This window comes from Acaromyces ingoldii (genome assembly GCF_003144295.1).
Source record: "Acaromyces ingoldii strain MCA 4198 unplaced genomic scaffold FA10scaffold_1, whole genome shotgun sequence".
Taxonomy (NCBI): domain Eukaryota; kingdom Fungi; phylum Basidiomycota; class Exobasidiomycetes; order Exobasidiales; family Cryptobasidiaceae; genus Acaromyces; species Acaromyces ingoldii.
The window spans coordinates 3473989-3497268 of record NW_020290247.1 but is presented as its reverse complement, the minus strand read 5'-3'; the positions used below and the strand labels follow the sequence as shown (position 1 = coordinate 3497268).

At 58.0% G+C, this 23280-nt stretch overlaps 9 protein-coding genes across 9 annotated transcripts; 2 read left to right on the top strand and 7 right to left on the bottom strand.

The window, feature by feature from the left end:
• Positions 1–23: 23 nt before the first annotated feature.
• On the top strand, positions 24–3827 carry FA10DRAFT_248498 (ARM repeat-containing protein). Its single transcript, XM_025519492.1, has 3 exons — positions 24–2608; positions 2669–2869; positions 2934–3827. Exons 1-3 carry the CDS (start codon positions 107–109, stop codon positions 3627–3629), a joined length of 3399 nt encoding a protein of 1132 aa, XP_025381197.1. The 5' UTR covers positions 24–106; the 3' UTR covers positions 3630–3827.
• Positions 3778–5529, bottom strand: FA10DRAFT_237743 (MFS general substrate transporter). The gene is made up of 5 exons (XM_025519120.1): positions 5246–5529; positions 5076–5186; positions 4280–5014; positions 4091–4207; positions 3778–4018 (listed from the first exon to the last, which is right to left on the bottom strand). The coding sequence occupies exons 1-5, from the start codon at positions 5459–5461 to the stop codon at positions 3827–3829; spliced, it is 1371 nt and encodes a 456-aa protein (XP_025381196.1). The 5' UTR covers positions 5462–5529; the 3' UTR covers positions 3778–3826.
• Positions 5530–6060: 531 nt separating this feature from the next.
• FA10DRAFT_264593 (putative translation elongation factor eEF-1 alpha chain) lies at positions 6061–7801 on the bottom strand. Its single transcript, XM_025520709.1, has 4 exons — positions 7721–7801; positions 7561–7662; positions 7323–7500; positions 6061–7255 (listed from the first exon to the last, which is right to left on the bottom strand). Exons 1-4 carry the CDS (start codon positions 7739–7741, stop codon positions 6174–6176), a joined length of 1383 nt encoding a protein of 460 aa, XP_025381195.1. The 5' UTR covers positions 7742–7801; the 3' UTR covers positions 6061–6173.
• A 1043-nt stretch (positions 7802–8844) lies between these two features.
• Positions 8845–10119, top strand: FA10DRAFT_264591 (hypothetical protein). The gene is made up of 3 exons (XM_025520708.1): positions 8845–9396; positions 9471–9622; positions 9708–10119. The coding sequence occupies exons 1-3, from the start codon at positions 9179–9181 to the stop codon at positions 9914–9916; spliced, it is 579 nt and encodes a 192-aa protein (XP_025381194.1). The 5' UTR covers positions 8845–9178; the 3' UTR covers positions 9917–10119.
• Positions 10120–10218: 99 nt separating this feature from the next.
• FA10DRAFT_264590 (hypothetical protein) lies at positions 10219–14451 on the bottom strand. The gene has a single exon (XM_025520707.1). It carries the CDS (start codon positions 14154–14156, stop codon positions 10311–10313), a length of 3846 nt encoding a protein of 1281 aa, XP_025381193.1. The 5' UTR covers positions 14157–14451; the 3' UTR covers positions 10219–10310.
• A 667-nt stretch (positions 14452–15118) lies between these two features.
• FA10DRAFT_264589 (hypothetical protein) lies at positions 15119–15666 on the bottom strand. Its single transcript, XM_025520706.1, has 2 exons — positions 15482–15666; positions 15119–15413 (listed from the first exon to the last, which is right to left on the bottom strand). The coding sequence occupies exons 1-2, from the start codon at positions 15539–15541 to the stop codon at positions 15180–15182; spliced, it is 294 nt and encodes a 97-aa protein (XP_025381192.1). The 5' UTR covers positions 15542–15666; the 3' UTR covers positions 15119–15179.
• A 225-nt stretch (positions 15667–15891) lies between these two features.
• On the bottom strand, positions 15892–17905 carry FA10DRAFT_283604 (hypothetical protein; the record flags this gene model as incomplete). The annotated part of the gene is made up of 2 exons (XM_025523852.1): positions 15892–17469; positions 17540–17905. The coding sequence occupies 2 exons, from the start codon at positions 17903–17905 to the stop codon at positions 15892–15894; spliced, it is 1944 nt and encodes a 647-aa protein (XP_025381191.1).
• Positions 17906–18121: 216 nt separating this feature from the next.
• Positions 18122–20058, bottom strand: FA10DRAFT_264587 (hypothetical protein). The gene is made up of 2 exons (XM_025520705.1): positions 19550–20058; positions 18122–19470 (listed from the first exon to the last, which is right to left on the bottom strand). Exons 1-2 carry the CDS (start codon positions 19958–19960, stop codon positions 18202–18204), a joined length of 1680 nt encoding a protein of 559 aa, XP_025381190.1. The 5' UTR covers positions 19961–20058; the 3' UTR covers positions 18122–18201.
• A 468-nt stretch (positions 20059–20526) lies between these two features.
• On the bottom strand, positions 20527–22868 carry FA10DRAFT_270899 (Rho GTPase activation protein; the record flags this gene model as incomplete). Its single annotated transcript, XM_025523078.1, has 2 exons — positions 20527–22709; positions 22775–22868. 2 exons carry the CDS (start codon positions 22866–22868, stop codon positions 20527–20529), a joined length of 2277 nt encoding a protein of 758 aa, XP_025381189.1.
• Positions 22869–23280: the final 412 nt, after the last annotated feature.

The following is a 23280-nucleotide window of genomic DNA, read 5'->3' as shown; positions in this document are numbered from 1 at the left end:
TGTGCTTTGACCGCGCGCGCGCACGCCCTCGCGACTTGTTGTAGTCAACGTTCGCTGACCTACCTACACGCTCGAGAAGAAGCGCAGACAAGGTGGCCAGCGGCGAATGGGGTCTCTCGGCATGGCACACGATCCATCGTACGTGCCCCGGCCCTCTGGCTTGGGCAGGAGTACCTCGTTGCCGGAACCGACGTTTGCCTCGCTTCTCCCCGTCTTGTTCCAGGCGACGTCGCCCGATGGCCCCACGCTCTCGCGGGCCACCGACTACCTGGCCGACCTGGAGCCCTATCCGAGCTTCTGGTCGCTGCTCCTCGACGTGGCGTTTGAGCGACGTTTTGAGATTGACGTCGCGACGCTGTCCAAGGAGAAAGCGGCCATGGGCCTGGGCTCCGACGTGTCTGCGCACGACGTCGAGGGTCGGTGCAGCGCCATGCGCGCACTGGCCATCATTCGCTTCAAGAATGGCGTCGACAAGTACTGGCGCAGCCGCGTCGTCAACCGCGTGACGATTACGATTCCCAAGGAGAAAAAGGACGAGCTTCGGAGGAGCCTCTTTCGCTGCCTCGACGAACCGGACCGCGTCGTGGCGCTCCAGGCCAGCGTGGCTGTGGCCAGGATCGCCCGGCTTGACTTTCCCAATGCATGGCCGACGCTGTTCGAGGACCTGCAGAGAGCCATGGTGGAGGCCCATGCGTCCTTGTCTGCGTCGGAATCCCTGTCAAATGGCGCCACAGAGTCGCACCACCTCGATCGCAACCGGCTCATTCTCCTCCGCGCGTCCGACGTCTGTGCTCGGACTCTCAAGGAGCTCGGCACCGTTCGGATTCTCGCTGGAAAGATTAGGATGACGGAGCTCTCTCGAATGCTGCTCCCGACGCTGGCGCCCATGCTGCACCAGTACTTTGCCGAGACATTTGCTTCCACATCGGACCTTCAGGGATGGGCCTCGTCGCCCTTTCTCGCAGAGAGGATCCGCACCTGCCAACTCCTTCTGAAAGCCGTCACACATCTCGCCGTGGCCGACATGGGCGCCATCACCAAGAACTCGGCCGCTGCCGGCGGCCTGGCGCCCAACCTCGCCCAAGACTTTTTCCGGACGACGCCCGGGATGCTGCAGAATCTGCGGGACGCGAGGCTAGCATTTATTCAGCTCGTCAGCGGCAAAGAGGGCAGCATCGACATGCAGAACTTTGCCGGGCCGATTCTGGCGAACCTGCAGAAGCATCTGCTCGGCTTTGGCAAGTTCTACATTGCGCTGCTGGAGAGAGAGCGGTCAAAGGCAGCCAGTTGGCAAGGGTGGGGAGATGTGATCTGGTGGTACTGGGTGCAGGCAAGAGAGTACAACGCCGCTGTGGGACAAGAAGAGGAGCTTGTAAAGACACACCCAAGACGTTTCGTCGTCCAGGCGCTGACCCTGTTGCGCAAAAGCTTAGAAGAATGGAAGAAAGACTCGCTGCCAGGTCCATTCGCTCAAGGGTCATTTGCCCAGGACGCCGCGGACATTCTGATGGGCCGCTTAATGCTCCTGTCAAGAGAAGACCTGGAGGCGTGGGAGGCGGACGCCGAAGACTGGGCCGTCAACGAGGAGGCCGAGACCTACGACATCGACGTGCGTCCGGCTGCCGAACGGACGCTGATGGTCTTGGCGTCATCGACGAAGCCGGCAAAAGCCGTGGGCGAATACATCTGGGCCAAGTTCGAGGCTTGCTCGAGCGAGCCACCGGCTGGCGACCTGGACAGCTTGTTGAGGAGGGATGCTCTGTATGCGGCTCTGGGTCGATGTAGGGACGAATTGCCCGAGGAGGCATCTCTCTCCATCGTCGCCGGCCAAAGACTGGTCCCAGAAGCGTCATTGGATGTCGATGCAGGCCGAAGCTGGGTCATTATGCGGAGGAGAATCGCATGGCTCCTCTGGGAGTGGTCCGATCACATTCATCCCCCGCAACGACCTTCGGTGTATGGGCTCCTCGTTTCGCTTCTGGAAGACGTGCCAGACAAAACGGACGCAGCGGTGCGATTGGCCGCGGCGAGATCCATCTCGGCCCTCGCCGATGCCCTCGAATTCGACCCAGAGGCGTTCCAGCCTTACGTCGATGTTGCCTTGACGCGACTGGCCAAGCTAGCCGCCGCATCGGATTTGCACGAGATGGACAGCATCAAGACGTGCACCAATGCGCTAGCCATTCTTCTCGAGCGATTGGGGCCGCGCGTGGCGCCTTACGTGGACCAGCTTGCGTCGCTCGTTCCGCCACTCTGGAGCAGCGAGGATCCGGACTGCAAGGCGAAACCGAGCGTGATTGTGTTTGTCGGTAAGCTCGTGCGCTCCGTCGAGTTGATCCCGCAAGGTCGACAAGGGTCCGGCGACCAGCTGCATGGCATTGTCGAGGTGATTGTGCGGGACAGTCTTCAGCCTGCTACTTCGACGCTGCTGGGAAAGGATGCCTTTGAGCTGTGGATCAAGGCCCTTCGCTCTAGCCCGACGATGACAGAGCCCCTCTTCAGGCTGCTGCCTCTCTTGCCAGAGTACATGAACCAGCCGGAATTCTGCCCCGAAGCATGTCGTGTTGTGCAAGAGTCGGCTCTGATGGCTCCCAACGAGCTGCTAGCGGTGAGTGTGTGTTTGCAAGATCAGCCCCTCCATTGCGCTCACATATTATTCACAAAACAGCATCATGGCGCCAACATCTTCTCTGCCTTTACCTCGATCATTGCGGACCCGATGAGTCCGCTCATCCTTCACCCTCTGTCTACGCTGGACATTGTCATTCAGTCACTCGCCGCTTCTGGTGCTGGTCAGGACGTGTGGCCTCAATTGGTGGACCAGACGGGTCTCCTGGCTGCACTGGTCGGATCGCTTCTCTGCGTCAAGGTGCGTCTGCTCTTTTCTTTTCTCATCCACCCTGCGCTGATACCTTTGTGTTCTGGTCGAACAGGAGGCAGCCGTAGTGTCTGCCTATTTTGTCTCGCTCCTTGCCAGGCTGGCCTTCGTCTCAAGTGGTGACATGTTCATGCAACTCCTCCACTCTGCATCTGCGCGTCTCGATGGCATCTCTTCGTCGCCATCCGAGGTGGCAAGCAAGATCATCAAGCCCATGCTGCTCCTGTGGTGTCAGCGCTTCGAGAACATGAGCTCCAGCCGACGTCGACGCATCACATGCATGGGTCTTGCAGCCGTGTTGGGTGCCGCGGATCCATCGAGGGAGCCAGAGGTGTACGATGCGTTGCCCGAGATGATCTCCGTGTGGACCGAGGCGCTGTCCGAGCTGGCCTCGTCCGATCTCGCCTCCTCTTCGTCGTCTATCGGAGGTGCACCCAATGCGCCGCCTCCTTCGCCGCTCTCGCACCGGAGCGCCAGCGGGGACTTCTACCAGGCAAGAGGCCGCTCTCCATCGCCCGCCCTCTCGCTGGGCCTCGATGACGACGGCGATTGGCTCGAAGACAACAGCCCCGGCAAAGCTAGGCTGAACAACCTGTCCGACGTAGACCCGAGCTTCCGAACGAGGCTGCAAGAGCTTCTCTCGGCAACGCTCAATCGCGCACAAGCCAAAGACCCCCAGAGGTTCAACGCAGTCATGGCAAACGTTGATCCACTCGTCGTAGAGATGCTCCAAAAGGATCTGGCAAAGTGAATCAGCTTGCCGATCTTTCTCCTCCCTCTAGATACCCTCCCTTTCCGACTCTACACTAATCTTTTCCTCGAGCCCACATCAGAGTCACTACACTCGTAAAACGCCTGTTAGCATAATCACTCGCACAAAACCAAAGGAGAAATGTCAAAAAAGAGTCCATTGCTTGCGAATTAGGATGCTGCCATTAATGATGTAGACTAGATTTTCGCTCGCCATTTCCAGTTGACGGCCAGCATCCTGGAGAGGGCAAGACAAGCCACGCCGACGCAGACGACTGCGCCAGAATAGCCCAAGGCACCCCACCAGTTGTACGGCTGTGAGTCACCGAGAATGAAGCCAGAGATGGGCGTGCCCAGGAGCCCACCGATGGAGGAGACGGCAAAGAGCATCTGCGGAGAGGTAGAGAGTCGTGTCAATTTTGAGCGTTCGAGCAGAGGAGGGGAGGGGCAAGGCACACTTACGCCCAAACGAGTTCCGACGTTGTGGATGGGGCCGAGTTGGGCAACGCAGGCAGGGATGAGGCTGACGTAGCAGCCCGAGCAGTATCCGAAGATGAGCGTGAATGCAATCATGGAGAGCTTGTAGATGGCCCCGCGATCAGCCTTTGACGGAACAAAAAGAGGCAAGAAGCGGAATCGACGGTGACTCACATTGGTGAATAGCGGGAAAACAAAGAGGAAGATGGTGGCAACGATCGTGTGCGGGACAATGGTGTTGATGCGACCGACTTTATCGGCAATGAGACCTGGAATGATCCGGCCAAAGATGCTGGCGGCGTTGAGAATCGAGAGCCAGTAGCCGTCAGCAGGGATGTTGTAGGTGCGTGTGAAGATGTCGAGGTAGGTGAACGGAGTGTAGAGACCAAAAAGGATGAGTGTCGAGCCAAAGACAAAGGCTGTGTAGCTGCCCATCTTGAAGGCCGAAAGGTCTACCCATTGGACCTGCCGCCACCCTCCGTTGCGGTAGGAGACGAGCGGAGGCAGGCGTGTCTTCATGAGGAACCAGGAGAGGCCGAGGCAGAAGAGGCCCAGGAAACCGATGAAGCGCATCGTCCACGGAAACCCAATTTCGTCAATAAGTCTCCGAACGACGATGGGAAAGAGGACCCCGCCCATGGATGAGCCGCTTGCTTGGACACCCATTGCGGTCGCTCGCCGACGCTTGAACCAGTGCGTGGGCGCCGATACGCTCAGGTTGAAAAGAAGACCAAAGGCGATTCCCAGGGCTATCCCCTCTGAGAGAAAGATCTGGTAGTACTTTGTCGAGAGCGAGAGCATCATCTGCGAGAAAGAAAAGAGCAGGATGGCAAAGGCCAGGAAAACCCGCATGAGGCCGAGGTCGAACGCACGACCTGCAAAGAGACCCATGAAGAAGATGAAAAAGTACTGCAAAGGGGGCGGGAAGTGTCAGCTTCGCTTCAGTGTGCAATCAGTGCAGATAACCAACCTGGACGGCGCCGATCCAAGCAATGTCCGACTGTGAATACTCCTTGAGGTAGTCTCTGCTGTAGAACTCTTGCAAGACGCCGAATGAGTTCAGGTAGCCGAAGCTAAAAGCCTGCGGATCGAATACGATTAGCTCTTGGTGATCGGAGCGGGCGCAGAACACTGTCTCACCATCATTGCCCAGGTGCCCGCAACTACGGACCAAGCCCGGAGACCACCCTCTGGATAGCCCTCGTCTTCGTCATTGGACCGTATGACCTCTTCTATTTTTCTTTCCTTTTCGCTCGGCGACACTTCGTTGTTCTCAACATCATTCGGTCCCTCATGTGTCACCTCCGTGGGTGACGGTGTCGCTTCCATCGAATCGCGCCGTTCTTCGTCCCCCATCGACGGCGTGAGCGTGCAAATTATGAAAGAAGTGGGGAACCACGGAAACTCAAGATCACAAAGAATTGATGACCACTCGAAAAATCATGGGTCACGAGTCAGTTCGATTCGATTATGTTTACTTTCCCCCTTGCAATTTAGCCGAAATGGTGCTGCCGGGCAGTGGCAAGGTTGGGCAAGGAGACTCATGGCTCTGGGGTAAGTGTGCTGAGCTTTCAGTGTCCAAGACTGATTTCCTGCTCGCTCGGATTCGGCAAAGTGCTCCTGTATTGCGAGGCACCATCCGCCTCGGAGTCCAATCGGAATGGATCTGAACCGAATCTCCGGAGTGGGTAGCGTAAAATTGGGCCGAATTTTTTTATTCAGCTGTTCCAACACCAGTCTGTTACGGTGGACGAGGATCATCTCCGAGACGTGGGGGTCGAATTTCAGCATCGCGAGCCGTGAAAGAACAGTTGATGACTCAGTAACAAAGCATTCGGCGACAACACTATTCTTCAGTCAAATCAAAACAGCAGAAGATGGGGAACGACATTGTGATTGATGTAGGGGGAGAACAAGAAGTTTTTGTTGAGCTGCAAACTCCGCGGCAGCCCATCGCGGGCGACAAAGGAAGATTGATGGTTTGGGCGAAGGATCTAGTGACCTTCCCACCACAGAACGTGGGGAAAGAGAGAAGAGAATCACATCGCTTCTAGAGCCATCGAGTGGCTTACTTCTTCTTGGCGGCCTTCTCGGCAGCCTTGGTGACCTTGCCACCCTTGCCCGACGAGAACTCGACCGACTTGATGACACCGACAGCAACGGTCTGCCTCATGTCACGGACGGCGAAACGACCGAGAGGAGGGAACTCAGAGAAGGCCTCGACGCACATGGGCTTCGAGGGAATCATCTTGACGATGGCGGCGTCACCAGACTTGATGAACTTGGGGTTCGTCTCGGTGGCCTTACCAGTTCGCCTGTCGATCTTCTCGAGGAGCTCCGAGAACTTGCAGGCAATGTGGGCGGTGTGGCAGTCAAGAACCGGGGCGTAACCGTTGCCGATTTGGCCGGGGTGGTTCATGACAATGACCTGGGCGTTGAACGAAGCAGCCTCCTGAGGGGGGTGGTTCTTCGAGTCACCGGCAACGTTGCCACGGCGAATGTCCTTGACCGAGACGTTCTTGACGTTGAAGCCGACGTTGTCACCGGGGAGACCCTCGGGGAGCGACTCGTGGTGCATCTCGACCGACTTGACCTCAGTGGTGACGTTGGCGGGGGCAAAGGTAACGACCATGCCGGGCTTGATGACACCGGTCTCGACACGGCCGACGGGCACTGTGCCGATACCACCGATCTTGTACACGTCCTGGAGGGGGAGACGGAGGGGCTTGTCCGTGGGGCGGCTGGGGGGGTCGATGGCGTCGATGGCCTCGAGGAGGGTCTTGCCCGACTTGGCGCCGTCCTTGCCCTCCTTCGACCAACCCTTGTACCAGGGCATCTGGGTGGTGGGCTCAATCATGTTGTCACCGTGCCAACCCGAGATGGGGACGAAGGCAACAGTCTTGGGGTTGTAACCGACCTTCTTGATGAAGGCAGAGGTCTCCTTGATGATTTCGTTGAATCGGTCCTCCGAGTACTTGGTCGTGTCCATCTTGTTGACGGCAACGATGAGCTGACGGACACCGAGGGTGTACGAGAGCAGGGCGTGCTCGCGGGTCTGGCCGTCCTTGGAGATACCAGCCTCGAACTCACCGGTACCACCGGCAATGATGAGGATGGCACAGTCAGCCTGCGAGGTACCCGTGATCATGTCTGAGGAACAAAATTGTACGAGGTGAGTAATTTGTTGATGGCGACAGTACTACATTTAACAACTCACTCTTGATGAAGTCACGGTGGCCAGGGGCGTCAATGACGGTGACATTGTACTTGGGGGTCTCGAACTTCCAGAGGGCAATGTCGATGGTGATACCACGCTCACGCTCAGCCTTGAGCTTGTCAAGAACCCAGGCGTACTTGAACGAGCCCTTGCCGAGCTCGGCAGCCTCCTTCTCGAACTGCAGCGATCTTCGTGTCAGTTTCCTGCGCTATAAAGTGCGGAGACGTGGCTCGCTTACCTTCTCGATAGTTCGCTTGTCGATACCACCGCACTTGTAGATAAGGTGGCCGGTCGTGGTCGACTTGCCGGAGTCGACGTGGCCGATAACGACGATGTTAATCTGTTGAAGGGAGTCAGTAAAGAGCTGGCGTGAGAGGAGATGAGAGCAAGACACATACGTGAGCCTTTTCTTTTCCCATTGTGAAGTGAGAGTGGTGGTGTGAGAGGTAAGGTAATGAACCGGTGGTAGAAGGAAGAAAGATTGGTGGCAACGTCAGCCCTTCAAAAAGGCTCCAAAATTTTGCCAGCAATGAAAATTTTTCCTGCCCTCTTCTCAAGTGCCTTAGTCCAGAGCCGAGGCTAGAACACGTGGCATGTTCCCCTTCCCCCTCTTAAGGTAAGGGCCGCAGCCTGGCAATGACAGAACGTGACAGATCAAAGCGCAGCGTCTCGCTGGCTGGCCCTGTCGAGTGGGAGCGCTGATGTGTTGTGATAGCAGTAGCGATTGGTGGTAGTGGTAGTGGTAGTATCTAAGTCACATTGAGAAGTATAGACAACTGCAACGCACATTCTGCCAAGCGGCAGCGCCAAGTGGCATCCCTGGCTGAGCATCCGTACTGCTGTCGATGGCTGAGGGTTCAGGATCAGGATGCTACGCAAGGCGTCTCGACTGTCCATCCATCGAGTCGCACCGCAAGCAGGGCAGGAGGGCCACAGCAATACATACAAGACTAGGGCAGCACAACAGCATCCATTCACAGCGCAAGACAGGGCCAGATCGTCCTAACGCAAAAAAGCCCCCTGCTGCCGAAGCAGCAGGGGGCAAGTGGAAATATTGGAAGATGGATGAAGGCAGAGCCCCCATCCGAGCACCGAGGTCCAATGAAGACGAAAACGGGTCGCTGTGCAATGATGGCCCTTGGCACCCGACACCGCCATGCGTGAGCGACGATGCCATCTCAAGGTCTAGGAGGGGGAAGAGGGTCGAAGAAGGTGGATGTCAGTGATTTTGCGCTCTGAGCATTGAGGACGGATCCTGGGTACGTACAAGTATGAAGACAAGAAGTATACAGCTACTCACAGCCCTTCTCACTGTGAGTTGGCAGCTTAGTAATCATACAAGCACGCGAACTTCACTTTCTGAGAACGAAAGAAAGGGAGTCGGACCGGGTCATGATGCCAAGTCCTTGCCAAGGCCAAAAGAGAATCTAACTCGGCGAACGTTTAATAATATGCACGTTTCTACTGTACAAAGTGCGCAACGCTCCCGCCTCTGTAACAGCCCAGCCTCCAACAGGCAGACAGAGATGCAATTCATCTGTTTGTGAGGTCAGCCTCAAAGAGCACGCGGGCTAAACCTGCTTTATATGTGGGAAAGCAGTCTGCACTCCGTTCTTGGTGCTCACTCTTGGCCATTCTTAAGTCCCTTACGAGTCCTCTTGGGTGGACCATGACCCACCTCTCTCAACTCTTCGAACCACCGTCATAACCAGCCCTCTTCTGCGTGGCATAGTGGAACCCGTGAAAAAGGTCGAAAGCGAGCATAGGAAAAGAATCTCCCCGTCACGGCATCACATCAATGTGGGCCAGATAACAGAAAGTCTTGCTACGCCGACTTAGTTCTCCTGCCTCCGGCAATGACACCGACTCCTTCTTGGAATCACGTCCTCGCACGAGATTTGCCTGCCCCGGATCCCTCGGCTGTAGCTCGCGGCAACGCTCTGCAACACTGGTCATTGCAAGCGCAGAAGCGCTACGTCAATGTTTCAGATTCGCAAGGCGACTTCAACGGGACTTGTGACAGTACCGAGTCCAATTTCCCTTTGGATGCCGCAGAGGGCCAATGCGCGAGCTAGTGAGTATCCCCTTCCGTCTTGTCTCCCCCCTTTCCCCCAGCTTTCCCATGCTCAAGCTCGTGCAACGCCGAAGCTACCCCGACATCACATCGTACTGCTGCGCTGCTGTGGGTGGTATCTTACAGGAGATGCAACTGGTAGTAGGCGACAATAGCACCGAGGCGCAAACCAGCAGCAACTCGTCCGACCTGGAGCCCATCTGTGAGACAACAAATTACGCCGATAGTGAGTGCCTCCTACGCTCCTGCGCGGATTCAAAAGGGACAAAGCGAGGGAGCAAGAGCTGATATGCATTTATTTATCCCAATAGTGCTCGACTGCTACAAGTACGTTGCCGAAACACACTGTCGTTCGGCAGTGGTTGGCCCTTGGGGCGTCTGCCACCCAGCCCACGATAAAGTGGACACCAGTCGATCCGTCCAGCACAGCAGTGGGTCTTCCCTCTCTCCCAGTCCAACTGGACTTCTCATCCTCTGCCTCGTACTCTCCTCTCTCGGTATCTCCATTGTCCATTATTAGGTCCTCACTTTCAAGCCACATATACCCATCGTCTGCTTCAATCAGATGCAGTGCTAGTCTCTTCTTCAGTATTGTTAGAGCTTGCTTTCTTGGAGAACTCTCAGGAGAAATTATCGTGTAACGCCATACGAGCAACATATTTAAAGGATCACCCAAGAGCTGCCCGCACAACAAAATGGAAAAGTACCGACGGCACAAACACCGTCCTGTTCAGCTTATTGCGAAGGTCGAGAGGGCGCCTTCGAGCGGGTGGAGAATGTCAGAAGCTTCTAGATGGACGGATCTTGTCGATGGTAGGAAGAGGAGCAGGGCACGCAGACCGTTAACTTCGTGACATTGTTAAGGAGCCGGTTGAGAAAGGAAAGGGAAAAAAAAATACAATATGCTATAGCATCTACGGATCTACCTCGCGCCATCCCAGCCTACCAGACCAGCCGACGCTGCCCACGAGGAAGCGATGGTTGCAAACCTGCTCCATTGTGGGACGATCCGTCGGCTCCAGCTCCAAGCACCGTGCAATGAGGTCGGCCGCATCAACGAGCCTTCCGCCTCCGTCTTTCTGGCCATCTCTCTCCTCTCTTCGCTCTTCAGCCTCGTCCGGTGCCTCGACGTCCTCACAACGATGCATGAGCGAAAGCTTCGCACGGCTTCCCTCGCTGAGGCCTTCGATAGCTTCTTCGCCATTCCAGAAGGGGCAATCTCCGCATAAGAGCACGTATCCCACCACTCCCAATGCCCAAACGTCCTGTTCCTTGCCTCCGTACTTTTCACCGCGCAAGATCTCGGCGGCGGCGTAGTCGAGCGTGCCGCTGAACGTGTCAAAGAGCCTTCCTGGGCGGACATGGGCCGCCGATCCAAAGTCGATGAGCTGCGCGTGGCCCTTGCCGTCGAGAATGACGTTTTCGTCCTTGACGTCGCGATGAACGATGTTGTTGGCGTGCAGGAAGCGGAGTCCGTCTGCGACCTGCCCAAAGATGCTGCGGACCTGCGACGAGGAGAGGCCGTGCGGCTGCGACTCGACGTAGTCGAATAGGTCCTGGCCTGAGCCAAAGCAAGGCATCACAAGGTAGTAGAACTCGTGGTCCTCAAAGAAGTCGAGCATCCGGCACAGCGACGGGTGGTGCAAAGTGGCATCTTCGCCTTTGTGCGGCACGACGCCGAACATCCTTTCAGCGCTCCACGGCGGTGAGACGGCTGGTGGTGTGTAGGGCAGCCGTCGAAGCTGATCCAGGACGTGGATCTCGACGGGGATCGGTCCGAGTATCTTGTGTCGCCTCCAGCAGTCGGCCAGGATGCGGCTCTTGATGATGTACTTGATGCAGAATTCATCTCCCACAACCTCACCGTTGGGACCCTTGAGCCTGGCCTTCTTGACTAAGCCATAGGCGCCGCGGCCGATATCGGAGACGACGACGTAATCGCTAATCGACCGACGCTCGCTGGGAGGCGCTATGGCACTGACCTGGATGAAATCATCTTCATGCTCTTGCTCGTCGGCCGCGAGCTCCATGCGATTCATCGGCGGAGGAGTGCTGAGCCGAGAGGGAGGGCGAGAGATGGCCTCATGCAGTGCACGCATCCTCTCATAAGAAGAGCTGTTGCTGTACGAGCTCATGCCGCCGTCACTGCCTTCCTCCCACTCCTCCCCATCCTTGTCTTGATCCATCTCGAGATCGTCGTCGTCTTCGTCGTCCTCCTTGACGCTGCCGAGATCGGCGCCATCGCCAAGGAGGGACCCAGTCCGGCTCGACGTAGCCCGGCTCATGCCGAGCTGCTTTAGCTGCTCGAGCATCTGAGCATTGGCATGGTCTCCTCCCTCCAGGGTACGATCAGCCGCCTCGAGATCGGTGCTGGGCGCGAGTGGAAGCGATGGACGACTGCTTCGACTTGTACTCGTTCGGTTCCTCGCAACAATGGCCGGATCGAGTCCCTGCCTTGCGAGAAAGCGGGTCCATTCCTCTGTCGTGGGTGTCCGAAGGACCTGGGTGCCCAGGGCAGTCGTCGATCTCGTGAGACCTGGCCTTTCTGGTCGTCGTGCAGGCGATGCATTGACAATGCCCAAGCCCACGCCGCTGCGTGCGCCGCTGTCGGCCGACGTGGGCGAGCTGACGTGCAGCGAGCTTGGTCCAGGCGGCGTCTCGAGGAGCGAAGACAGTGACGACGACGAAGGCGATTCGGCGAGGTCCAGGGTCACGAGACCCGGACGATGAGAACCGCGTTGGCGGCTGGGCGCACTCTCGTTCTCCGAAGGCGGTGCTGTCGAGGACGGAGGGGTACCCGAAGAGATGGCGCTCTCGCCGACCAGATCAGCAATGTCGGAGAAAGAAGCAAGGCTCGCAACAGCCGCTGGCTGCCGCCAAAAGGCGTTTTGAGGCGCATCGGGCGAAGCTTGTGCGATGGGCGACATGAGCATCGCGCGAGATGGACCTTGGAGCCTGGCGTCAGTCATTGACGAGTAGGGGCCGAAGCTGGGTGACGCGCGCGAGAAACCGGGCTGGGTCACGGGCGAGCCGGGCTGTGAATAACCAGACATGGCTGGCCTGCTCGACGATGACGGCCCGTTTTTGCGAGCTTCGAGGACGCTGAAAGGGGCATTGTCGTAGCTGAAGTTATTGGTGCGGGCCATCTCTCGTGCCGCCGCCCTGCCACCGCCGCCTCCGTAGAAGCTGCCGTACGCGCCGCCTTGTTGGGACCGAGTTCGCAATGCGTAGACGCCCGAGTGCTTACGAGGCATGGCCGGCTGGAACGGCATGTCAGGCTTGCTCGCTACGGAGGGAGATGGCAAGGAAGGGGACGCTGCATCGTTCGTCGCTGTCGCATCTATCGGGGTAGTTCTCGTTGTTGTTGTTGTTGTTGGTGGTGGTGGTGGTGGCCGCGCCTCCAATCTCGCAACCGGTGTAACGAGAGTCTCGGGCGAGGTCGGCAAGTGCTCCGAAGGGGTCGACCTCGACGGCGAAAGCTGCTGGGTTTGTGAAGAGGATGACGACGTAGAGAGGCTCGGAAGAAGCCGCAGCGTCTCGTTTCCCTCTTCTTCCTTTGTCCCTTCCACCAGTGACCCATCGCTGCCCTGGTCCTCGTCGCTCTTCTCCTCTCCTTCTACGGCCCCGCTGCTCCTTCGCCCGTTTTGGCGCTCGCTCGGCCCCGGCACCTCGTCTGACAGAGGTCTTGCGTCCTGCCTCGGTGTCCCACCTCTCCCAATTGATCTGATTCGGTTGATGCCCGGACCGACGTTCGACGTTGACACTGACGTGGCCGTGGAGGACGACGTCATTCGACTGTGGCCCTCGTTTTCTCCATTTTCAAAGCCCGGTGCATCCGAGTCGTCGACCATCGTTGCAGCGGATCCACCAACGGAAGCGTCTCTGCTGGAGCTCCTGCTGTTGTTGTCATTGTTGTTATTGCTGCTGTTGCTACTGCCGCTGCCGCTGCTTGGGTCCGTGTCGTGACCTTCACCACCGACCAGTATCGCAGTGGCATTGGATGACTCGTCACCATCAGAGGACATCGACGATGGACCGGCAGCAAAGCCGTGAGAGCGTATTGAGGACGACTCGGAGCTGGCCGAGCTGACCGAGTTTCGGTTGGAAACAGACCTCAGGCTAAATGCTGCCGCCGAGTACGACGAAGTTGATGTGCGAGACGAGGAAGATGGCACGTCGGAGCTCGATGACCGAAAGTGAATATTTGTATCGGCTGGCGGCGCTCGAGAGGCGTGCTTGGTGCTGTGGTGCATCCCTACAGTTACGGCTGGGTCGAGCGATCTGACCCTGCGAGACCTGAAGCTGGGCCCAGCGTCTCCGTCGTAATCATCATCGTCATCGTCATCACTCTCGAGTCTGTCCCTAGCCTCATCGCCCTTGTCGGCGTCTGGAGAGGCCGTGAAGAGGTTGTACGACGAATTTCGCCCTCGACTGCCCGACCTGGTCACACCACCCACACCCCCGAGCTTGAGCAGGTTCATTCCCCCGTCGTGGTGCTGCATGGCACTACTGGCTCGCCTCCTCGGCAGTGCCGCAGTGGTATAGAATAAGGGTGAGGCTGCATCGCTCTTCTCGTCGTTTTCCTCGTCGTCCAGGGATGATGTGGTCGACGAGAGAGGGTCGAGCTGACTGAGCCCGCCGCAATCCAAGTCGGCCAGCGTCTTTCTCGACGAGCTCGCCTTTGCTTGTTCCCTGTTGTTGCTGCCGCTGCCACTGCTGATAAAGGGCGAAAACGGCGGCCGGATCTGCTCCAGCGGCATCGCTTGCTTCTCCGACCTTCTCTCGTCGGACAAGTCTCACTTCAAGGGCAATGTGAACAGGCTTGATGCGCGGGGCAGGGCGTGCGCGTCCCTATCGTCGTCCTTTTGCCCGTCTTCTCGCTGCACAGGCTCGTCGAGACTGACAGAGAGCCTAGACAAGCCCAGCCAAGCTACCGCGGTCAATGTTGCTGAAGGTGGCAGTGGTTGGTGGCGAGCACCAGGCGGGGACGATGGTGGTGGAGAGCCGGGTCCAGTGTGATTGACGCCGTAGCGTGTCGTGTCTTGTGCCTAGCCTGCGCGGGCTGAGTCTGCCCTGCCTTGCCTCTACTGCCACTCTTTTTTTTTTTTTTTCGACTTATTTTTTTTTCTTTTTCCTCACCCCTCTGCGTGCTTTCGCAGCGCCGCCGCCCAAGCCGCCGCTTGGCCCCCAAATACACTAGTGTGAAGGAAGTACAGCTAGTAAGTACAGCGACTACGTTTAGTATGTGATTGCATTCCTTCCGCACGCAGCACCCATCCTCGCCTCAGCCAGCTTCAAAGAAACCTGCCCTGCATCTATCTGCCAAGAGTACGTAGAGCAAGCATCTCGAAGCTTTACCTTCTCGGCTTGCCCCCTCTATGCCTGCATCTGCCGAGATCAGGAAATCCAACGTTTGCGTTTCCGCGGGCCAACGCGCCCAAGTATCTCCGTCCCGTCCAGAAAGAGAGAAAAAAAAACACACACACACACACGCCAAAAAAAACTGAAGCGGCCCGTGCTCTGCTTGGCTTGCTTTGCCTCGTCTAGCTGTATTTCTCAGCCCAAAATCTGAGCTGCTACATCGGAGTAAGCAGTCGGTACCCGAGTCAGCCTGGCAACTGCGCGCACGGTGATTCTCGTTGGGAAGACACAGACCTGTCCGATACGAGCGCACTTTCACACAGACATTTACAGTACATACAGTACATACTGTATATTTGTAGTGCAGTAGTGGTGATGATATTGGCGAATCTGAGCCAAAACAACAACAGAGCTAGATGCTGTTACGCCGAGGCGCCCTCCTGAGGCGCATTGCCTCTCTTGCTCAGCTTCGCCCGCAGCTCCTCCGTCTCGTCGAGCTCCTTGTCCGTGGCCCTGTCCGTGTAGCCCTTCTCCTGCAGGTCGCGCTCTCGGGCCGAGTCGGCCGAGCGAGGCTCGTTCTGTACGTTTTGCTCGTGCCCGCCAAAGCTCTTGAAAACCTCGTCATTTGTGTTTCCGACGACGTTGTTGGTGTCGCCCTGATTGCGAGCGCAAGCATTAGCAGAGTGGCACGGTGACTTAAACAAGGAGTGGCCTCCCAACTCACCCCGCCGACGGTCTGATTGACCTTTTTGAACCGGGCAGATTCCTCCGTGTTTCCTGACATTGTGGTGTGTGCGCGCGTTTGTGAGGGAGTAGAATGCGCAGCCTGACATCCTCGCTTTTTAAGCATTAGCGCTTTCAAAGACGTCTACGTCAGCCCGGCCCATATTGACGCACACATAGACCCTTCCACCGTACCCGGCGCGATCGATTGACGTGCTCTGCCCCGGAGGAGGTTCCACCAGCCTGGCTGACACAGGCGCGCTATGACTTCACGTCACGAATCAGAATTTCAAGAAGCCTTCAAGGGTCCACCTCCTTTCTTATTTGCTCATCTTACAATTCAACACTCTGGCCCTGACGAGTCGCTCTGTAACGGCCAGATTGGCATGCTCATTGCTGAGAGGAGAGGTATCACAGTGCGATGGACTGTCCCTGTTCGTAGTAGGAGCCACGATTGGGAGAGGCACGACAGTAGGAAGTACCGGCGTGAGGGAACTGCCCCTGTGCTCGTTGCCGATGGAGCGCCGCGGCGGAGGCCTCGAGCCGGACACGGGCAGGTGCCGTCGTCCGCTTCTGGTGCGCAGCAGCAAGGACGCCGGCTTTGGAAGAGGAGGAGGAAGGCGCCGAGGTGCCGACGGTGGCCCTTCTGACCGACTGTGGGCCTCCTCCCCCTGCTGTTGCTGGCACCGGCGGCAGGGGCAACTCGGGGGGCGAAGAGCGAGGAGCTCCACTGGACGATCTGGCCGAAGAGACACTCGCATTTCTCTTGCGGCTGTGACGGGGTGTTGCGGCAGGTGAAGAAGCACTGGAGCCGTCGTCGTTGGCGGCTCTCTTGAGCGTCCGGACGCTTTTCATGGAGCGCAGCGAGTGTGCGCCCGATTCTTTGCGCCTGTGCATGTTGTCCCTACTCGGCGTCTCAGACTGCATACTGTTCTCCGGAACGAGCTTATTCTGCCAGTCAGTTGAGTGACTAGGACTTTGATTGTCGCGATCCGAGACCGTGCCCGCCTTGACAAGGAGACCTTCAATGTCCGAAGAAGTAATGCTTGCCCTATCTACTTCTTCTCCTTTCCCGTAAACGTCATCGTCGTCATGACTGTCATCAACATCGAAGCCCCTCAGTCGAGTGGCGCCCCCGACTAAGCTTGCCATGCCCAACTTGCGGTCGCCCTGCAGCGTGACGAGGCTGGGAAACTGGCAGAGGACGTCTCCGATTGGCGGACTTCTCTCCGAGAGGGCGCCACTGCTCCTGCTCTGTTCGATCATCGATGACGCTGCCGAAGACGAGGTGCACGAAGCTGTCGCGCGTCGTCTCGACGTTGAATGCTCTATCGAAGAGTGCGAGACTTTGCCAGAAACGAAGCTGGCCTGGTCTTGTCGTTTCGATCGGCCGTTGTTGTCGTCGACGCCGTCGCCTCCCGTTGATTGGGAGGAGTACCGGCTCAGCGTCGAGGCAGTCGAGAGCCTCTTTTCTGGATTTTCTGCTTCTGCTTGCTGATTGTGGGTTTCCCGATCGAGGCGGTCGCCATCCATGGAAGGATGCTGAAGCGCACCGAGGTACGCTCGCACATTCTCATCATAGTGTTCGATGTTGCCGAGACGCCTCCTTCTGCGCTTTTCGTCTGCTCCTCGCCGTTGTGGAATCTCTTCGCAGCAAATTTCACGGCTGGTGAGCACGCCCTTCGCCAGGCGTCCGCCAATCTCCACCATTGACGAAACCGGGCGCAGGCCATCTGGCGGGGAGGCAGTGAGACTGGCAAGCGTCTGTGCGCTCGCTGGTGCCGCTCGCAGTCGGCCCTGCCGCCCCTCGGCTGCGTCCTGGAAACGCGAGTAGGAGTTGGTCGAGGCGGAAGATGCCGGCGTCACGGTGGCTGCGTCGCCGTACGCAGCGGCAGTGGGCGTGGCAAAGACGGCCTGAGAGCCAAGAGAGAAAATCGTGGTGGAAGAGTGGCCCGCCGAGGAAAACGAGGGCAGAGGGAGGGGCAGGTCCTTTGGACAAAGAAAAAAGAAGGTTCTGATCAGCTGTATGTCGAATAGAGAGAGAGGGGAAGTCTCTCACAATGACTTGAGGTGGAGAGGAAGGAGGGGGCGTGCAGATCTCAATGTGATGGCTGACAGTGGGGACATGATGCTTGATGACAAGCTTGCTCTGGTACTCGACCGGCAATTTCCTTTTACCTGCTCCGTCGTCATCGTACAGGGCAGGGTCAGAGCCACAGCAGGAAGGGAACCAACTGCTCGCGCGACGCGGTCGCTTGCGCTTTGCCGAAGCACTGTTTCGTCCCGTGTAACTTGATGAAGGCGAAGTCAGGGGCGAGTGCTGATCGTGGGGGACAGGGCCTCGGGCGAGGAGGACAGATCGTTCACTAGCCTGCTGCTGCTGAGGCTGGATAAAGGTTCCCGTTGGGGGGATCGAAGACGACATGAAAAAAGGAGCGCTTTAGAGGAACAAAGGAGGTAAGCGAGGGCTGACAATCGCTGAAGGAAAAGGTGCTGTCTCTGAAGAGTGATGCTGAAGCAGGCGGTGGTAGTAGTGGTTACAGACAAACAAGCTGATTCTTGCATCAGACGCCGTGAATATCGCACAGGGGCCTGCATCCTGCAGGGCCCTGGCCTGAGATCGCGCTGGGAATGATACATGGCCCATTATTCTGAGGCTGATGACTGGTAATGATGACTGGTAAAGAAAAAAAATGTACAGGGGTGCAAAGGGAAAACGAATCACAGAAGGCTCGAGCTCGGTATTGCCGGCTCGCTGCCGCCTCGTTGGAGAAGAGATGAGAACGAAGGAGGAGAGGATGAGGACTCTCCAGTCGCATCGGTATGGCTTGCTAAGGCGAGGCCATGCGCCCCATGCTCAGAGGGACGGCGCTGGCGAGGATCGATAGCAAGAGTCGCCAGCTCGGCACGCGCAACCTCATCGTTGGCATCGAGATGCATGGCCTTGGTAAAGTCGCTCCTCGCGCCCAACAACATCCTTCCTCTCTCTTCGGCTTGCTCCTTCTCGTCCTTTTCCTCCTCTTGGTCGAGGTCGACTTCTACAGTGCGTTCTTCGATCTCTTCGGCCCTCTTCAGTCCGCCAAGCTGCTCAAGCATGGCCCGCCTTGCGCGCCCTCGTCGAATCAAAGCCTTGTATTTGAGCGCCAACAGCTCGACGTCAGTGCCTCGGTACGCTCGACTGGCTTCGTGCTGCCTCGGCTGTCTGGCCTCGCTGGTACCAAAGTAGGACGAGGATGCCGAGGCGCCATGCTGCAAGCCGCCTGACGCAGCCTCGATCTGATAGAGGCCGATCGTCGCCGCGTTCTCTGCATATCGGAATTTTTCCAGCTTGAGCAGGACCTGCGCGAGGTTTACGGCCGCAGCGGGGTCGTTGGTGCCTCCGAGAATGGCCTTCTGGTAGGCGTCCTCGGCCAGCACATACTCGCCAGCCGCAAAATGCTCGTTGCCGCGAGCCTTGCACCCGTCGAGGAGCACCGTCCGAAAGGCACGGCCGACGGTGCGAATTGTTTGGGCGGAGAGCCCGGGTGTGCTAGAAGAAGAGGCAGAGACGGAGGTGGTGGTGGTACCATCTGGTCGGGCTGGGCCCTGAGCGACCTGCGCCGGGATCTGCCGGAAGATGTGCACGGCGGCATCGCTGAACTCCTCGGGCCTGGCATCGCGAAGGAGATCGACATCAGCCCCCATAAGTGCCGTCCAGTCGAGCTGCTTGACGGCCTCGTCAAAAGCCTGGTCTAGCATGGCGATGCTCTTGACCAGACGATCTCTCCAGGACACGCCCTTTTTCTTGCGCCTCTTTTCGTCGTTGATCCACGCTGGGTCGCCGACGAGCTCGCCATTGTGCAGCTCGGCCTCGACGTACTCGTACACTGCCTCGTAGTTGTACTTTGGTAGCTGCGTCGTCGTCGTGAGTGGGCCGCGGTCCATCTCGGCCATGCGGTTCCGGACAGCTGTCAGCCTGGCCTTTTTCGCATCGCTCGACAGTGGCGCCACCTTGTTTCCCCCAAAGACATTCATGTCAGCACGGGCCAAATCCTCACGGGACAGCGAAGAGCGCCTCGCAAGCACTCACGTTGAGAAGCTGGTCCGCGAGCTGGCAGACCGTGTAGCCCAGGGCCATGTCTCTGATGCTCGTCAGCACAAGCTGGCGAAACTGCTCGACGAGGCTGTCCCGTTTTGCAATCTGGTAGCCAATCTCCTCTGGCGCGTAGCCCTCTGCAATCAGGCCGACAATCTGCTCGGGGCCCAGGGTGCCCTTGTGCAACTCGCCAAACTCGACATCGGCGCTATAGCTGACTGCGCTCTGGTAACCCGTGACAAAGGCTGCCTTGACAAGGTCTTCGATTGATTCTTGTTCCTTTCCTTCGCGCCTCCCGGCTCCGCTGTCGTCGTTGTCGTCTTCCAGGCCGGCCTTGTCGAGGCTCAGGCCAAGCCCCCCGACATCGTCGAGCGACGTGGCGATCGGCGTCAGTGGCGGCTGCATGCTTGTATGCTCGCCCAATCGGCAAGCCCTAGGCGGTGGGTGGTGTCCTTGTGGAGAAAGCGCTGAGACCGAGCGAGCGTGCCCTGCAATATTCGTTGGGCCAGACGGAGAGAAGGCACTTTCCCACTTCTTCGCATTGCCTCTGCGCGAGCGCGCGCACGGTGCACACCGTACGTACACGCGGAATGGATTTCCCCCCCCCCCGCCCCCCCCCCCCCCCCCCCCCCTTCAAGCAAGCAGCTTCGCGTGCATGCACGTACTGTACCTGACACGCGCTAGGGCACAGATATGGATGCATCCGCGCAGATATCCTCCCGACGCTTTTGTGATTGGGGATTGCGATGAGGTCATTCAGTCGGGCTGAGTTACAAAACACCGACAATCAGGATTGGGACAACTATTGGAGACACAAAAGGAGAAAATCGTCGAGACGCCGTCGACGCAGACGAACAGCGGACTTGGGGGAAAGGAAGAAGAGAGAGAAAGATGAGAAACACACACAAATAGAGGGAAGCGGAGGAATATGAAAAAGAAGAATGAAGGTATAAAGGGATTGTAAAAAGCCACTACCACTTGCGCTTGGCAAACGTCTTGTTGAGCAGGGCCAGGATCTGGTCCACATCGAGCTGCACGTACTCGAGGTCGAGGATCTGAACGCCGTCCTTTTGCTTCTCGAGAATGTCGTCGAGCGTCAGGTCCATTTCGAGAATGGCCCTCTCGCGGCCCTTGTAGTTGAGCGAGATGACAAAGCTGCCCGGCTGGGGCGACGCGATGCAGAAGAAGATCGAGGGCCGCCGCTCGACAGGCACGCTGCTCGATGCAATGACGCCCTCCTTTTCCATCTGGGCGTGGGTGAACTTGAATGGCCCCTGGGCCTGTGTCTTTGCTGGCTTCTTTTCCTTTCCGTTGAAGCTCACCACACCGACGCCGCCTGTCGGCCGCTCCTTGCCACCACCGCTGGTCATGCGCACATTCTGCAGATACGACTTGTAGGTGTCGAGCTGGGATCGCAGGTAGTTGTTGTGGCCGACGATGGTCTTGTACACGCTCTCGAGGCTCCGCATCTCCTGCATGACTCTCTCGCGCATGTTGCCCAGGTGGGCCAGCTCGCTGGCCACCTCGTCCGTCATGAGGCTGTAGCCATCCCTGCGGTCGACAACCTTGAGCTCCTCGAGCTCGCGGAGCATCTCCTTGACCTTGATGCCCTTGCGGACCAGCGTCGCGTCCTTCGTCGTCGCCGCCCTCTCGGCAATCAGGGGCAAATTCAGAGGCCGCTTCTCGGCCAGCTGGGGAATGGAGCGCAGCAGCTGGACGAATATTGACTTTGTCTCCATATAGAGAATGTCGTTCTGGGTCACGTTGTTTTCCGACATGAATGCAGTGGTGAGGTCCTGGATCGGCGTCTCCCAGCGCGAAAAGAGGGGCAGCTCCAGCGTCCGGTTCTCCTTTCGCGAGACCTGGCCGGGCGAGGCGCCCAGCTCACCAATGCAGATGCGGAGATGGTGCTTGTCGTTGGGCGCCAGCACGTCGAGGTGCTGGGCGACGAGCGAGTGGGTGACGTAGAGCTCGTTGAGCGTAATCTGGATCTGCAGGTCCTTTTTGGACAGCGCCATGTACTGGTCCATTTCGAGCGTGTCGTAGAAGTCGCCGACGTCGCAGAGGGCATTGAGGAACTGGTTGATCCTCGTCTTGTTGTTCTCCACAAAGGGGTTGAGCGACATCATGTACTGCTCCTTTGCATAGCTCGGCTTGTTGGCCAGGTTCTGCAGCATCTTGGCGATGAGGGTGAGCGTGCGTCGGGGGTGCTTGGCTGGCGGCCCGTCGACGAGCATGTAGGCCTGTGGTGTGACAATGGCCGGGTTGATGAAGCGGAGGAAAAAAAAGCCGCCGATGAGGGAGCAGATGGCAAAGTCGGTGGCGTCGGGGTACTTTCGCTTCGTCAGGCTGCGAATTTGCTTGCAGATCCACCGGATCCCGTATGGCACCTCGTCGATGGAGTTGATGATGGTCGAGAGAAAGCTGTTTGCAATCTCCATGAGCATCGTCAGCCGGGGCGCGATGATGGCCTGCACGTCGGCATTGTCCTGGGCCACCTCGGGGGGCACGCCCTTGGGCAGGTCGGCTGGTACTGCGCCAGTGTCCTCTTCGATCTGGGCAATCATCTGCTCGTACACCTTGACCGGGTTCACCTCGAGGATGAGATCCTTGTGCTCGATGAGCGAGTTGATGCGCTCGGCCAAGACGTCCTTGAGGAAGCTCTGGCCTGGTCCTCGCCTCGTGTACGTCGTCATCATTCTCGACACGGGCGTGTTGGCACGGAGCAGGGAGCCAAAGTCGGTGGCCGTCTCAAACTGGGCAGAGAGGACGGACTGGAACATGGTGAGTAGGAGGTGCTCCTCCCTGCTCTCGTACTGGTTTCCGTACAGGGTGAACATGACCGTCTGCAGCAGCGTGTCGATCTCGGCCAGACTGACGAGCCGGCAGAGGGCAGCAATATGCCTCGGCTCGGACTGGAGGAGGAAAAAGAGGTTGCCATACTGCTGCATCCGCCGGTCGTCGAGGGCCGTGCCGAGCACCGACTCGTTGTCCTCGAGTGTGCTGGCGACCTCTGACTGTTCGTCGAGGGCCATGCGGTTCTGAATGAGGAGCGCGATGCGACTGTCGAGGTATCGGACGTCTCTCTCCAGAACAAAGTTCTTCTTTGACTGCGCAGAGATTCTCCCCTTGAGCTCTCGCAGACGTTTTTGCGCTTGGCGGGGGGAAGGATGAATAAGAGTGATATAAAGAGATAAGCCGCCAATGGAACCAGCTCACCTCTTGCCAGATCATCTTCCACCTCGACGTCCTGCTCGGCGGCCATGCTGTAGAGGGCTGTAACGCTATATCTGTTGGTGTTTCGGTTGTTCATGCTGGCAGCGGTGAGCCTGCGACCGACAAGCAGGCTGCTCCGATCGCCTGCTCGGCCTGCGCCGCCCTCGCCCGCGCCGCTGCTGCCGCCTCCATTGTTGGAAGGATACGGTCCGTTTGGCGACGTTGGCGAGTTGCCAAAGCCGTTGTTGCTGCTGTCGTATACCGTCGTCATGTTCGTGTTCTCTATCTCTGCCTAGCTTCCTCGTCGTACGATATTAGCGGGGAGCGGTCCAACGCCACCTGTGGTCAGGGATAGAGCGACGAGAAGATGAAAGAGAGCAAAGGATCGATGCTCAGCCGTCTCGAGACTTGTCCTTTTTCCAATTCCCAGCCCACCAGCCCGCGAGCCACTCTATCGCGTCGGGGCGTCTTGTGAGGCGATGGAGACTGGCTCAATAATTGCCCAGCGA

Excerpts from the sequence above, each read along its gene's own strand:
- FA10DRAFT_264590 (XM_025520707.1), bottom strand. The coding sequence starts at position 14,156 with ATGCCGCTGGAGCAGATCCGGCCGCCGTTTTCGCCCTTTATCAGCAGT.
- FA10DRAFT_264589 (XM_025520706.1), bottom strand. The coding sequence starts at position 15,541 with ATGTCAGGAAACACGGAGGAATCTGCCCGGTTCAAAAAGGTCAATCAG. Across the intron at positions 15,414-15,481 it reads TCAATCAGACCGTCGGCGGG|GGCGACACCAACAACGTCGT; the intron begins GTGAGTTGGGAG and ends GCTCGCAATCAG.
- FA10DRAFT_237743 (XM_025519120.1), bottom strand. The coding sequence starts at position 5,461 with ATGGGGGACGAAGAACGGCGCGATTCGATGGAAGCGACACCGTCACCC. Across the intron at positions 5,015-5,075 it reads CTTGGATCGGCGCCGTCCAG|TACTTTTTCATCTTCTTCAT; the intron begins GTTGGTTATCTG and ends CCCCCTTTGCAG. Across the intron at positions 4,019-4,090 it reads ACGTCGGAACTCGTTTGGGC|ATGCTCTTTGCCGTCTCCTC; the intron begins GTAAGTGTGCCT and ends ACCTCTCCGCAG.
- FA10DRAFT_248498 (XM_025519492.1), top strand. The coding sequence starts at position 107 with ATGGGGTCTCTCGGCATGGCACACGATCCATCGTACGTGCCCCGGCCC. Across the intron at positions 2,609-2,668 it reads CTCCCAACGAGCTGCTAGCG|CATCATGGCGCCAACATCTT; the intron begins GTGAGTGTGTGT and ends TTCACAAAACAG. Across the intron at positions 2,870-2,933 it reads GATCGCTTCTCTGCGTCAAG|GAGGCAGCCGTAGTGTCTGC; the intron begins GTGCGTCTGCTC and ends CTGGTCGAACAG.
- FA10DRAFT_264591 (XM_025520708.1), top strand. The coding sequence starts at position 9,179 with ATGACACCGACTCCTTCTTGGAATCACGTCCTCGCACGAGATTTGCCT. Across the intron at positions 9,397-9,470 it reads GAGGGCCAATGCGCGAGCTA|CTACCCCGACATCACATCGT; the intron begins GTGAGTATCCCC and ends GCAACGCCGAAG. Across the intron at positions 9,623-9,707 it reads GACAACAAATTACGCCGATA|TGCTCGACTGCTACAAGTAC; the intron begins GTGAGTGCCTCC and ends TTATCCCAATAG.
- FA10DRAFT_264593 (XM_025520709.1), bottom strand. The coding sequence starts at position 7,741 with ATGGGAAAAGAAAAGGCTCAC. Across the intron at positions 7,501-7,560 it reads ACAAGCGAACTATCGAGAAG|TTCGAGAAGGAGGCTGCCGA; the intron begins GTAAGCGAGCCA and ends AGATCGCTGCAG. Across the intron at positions 7,256-7,322 it reads CCACCGTGACTTCATCAAGA|ACATGATCACGGGTACCTCG; the intron begins GTGAGTTGTTAA and ends TTTGTTCCTCAG.
- FA10DRAFT_264587 (XM_025520705.1), bottom strand. The coding sequence starts at position 19,960 with ATGCAGCCGCCACTGACGCCGATCGCCACGTCGCTCGACGATGTCGGG. Across the intron at positions 19,471-19,549 it reads TCGCGGACCAGCTTCTCAAC|GTGGCGCCACTGTCGAGCGA; the intron begins GTGAGTGCTTGC and ends GGGGGAAACAAG.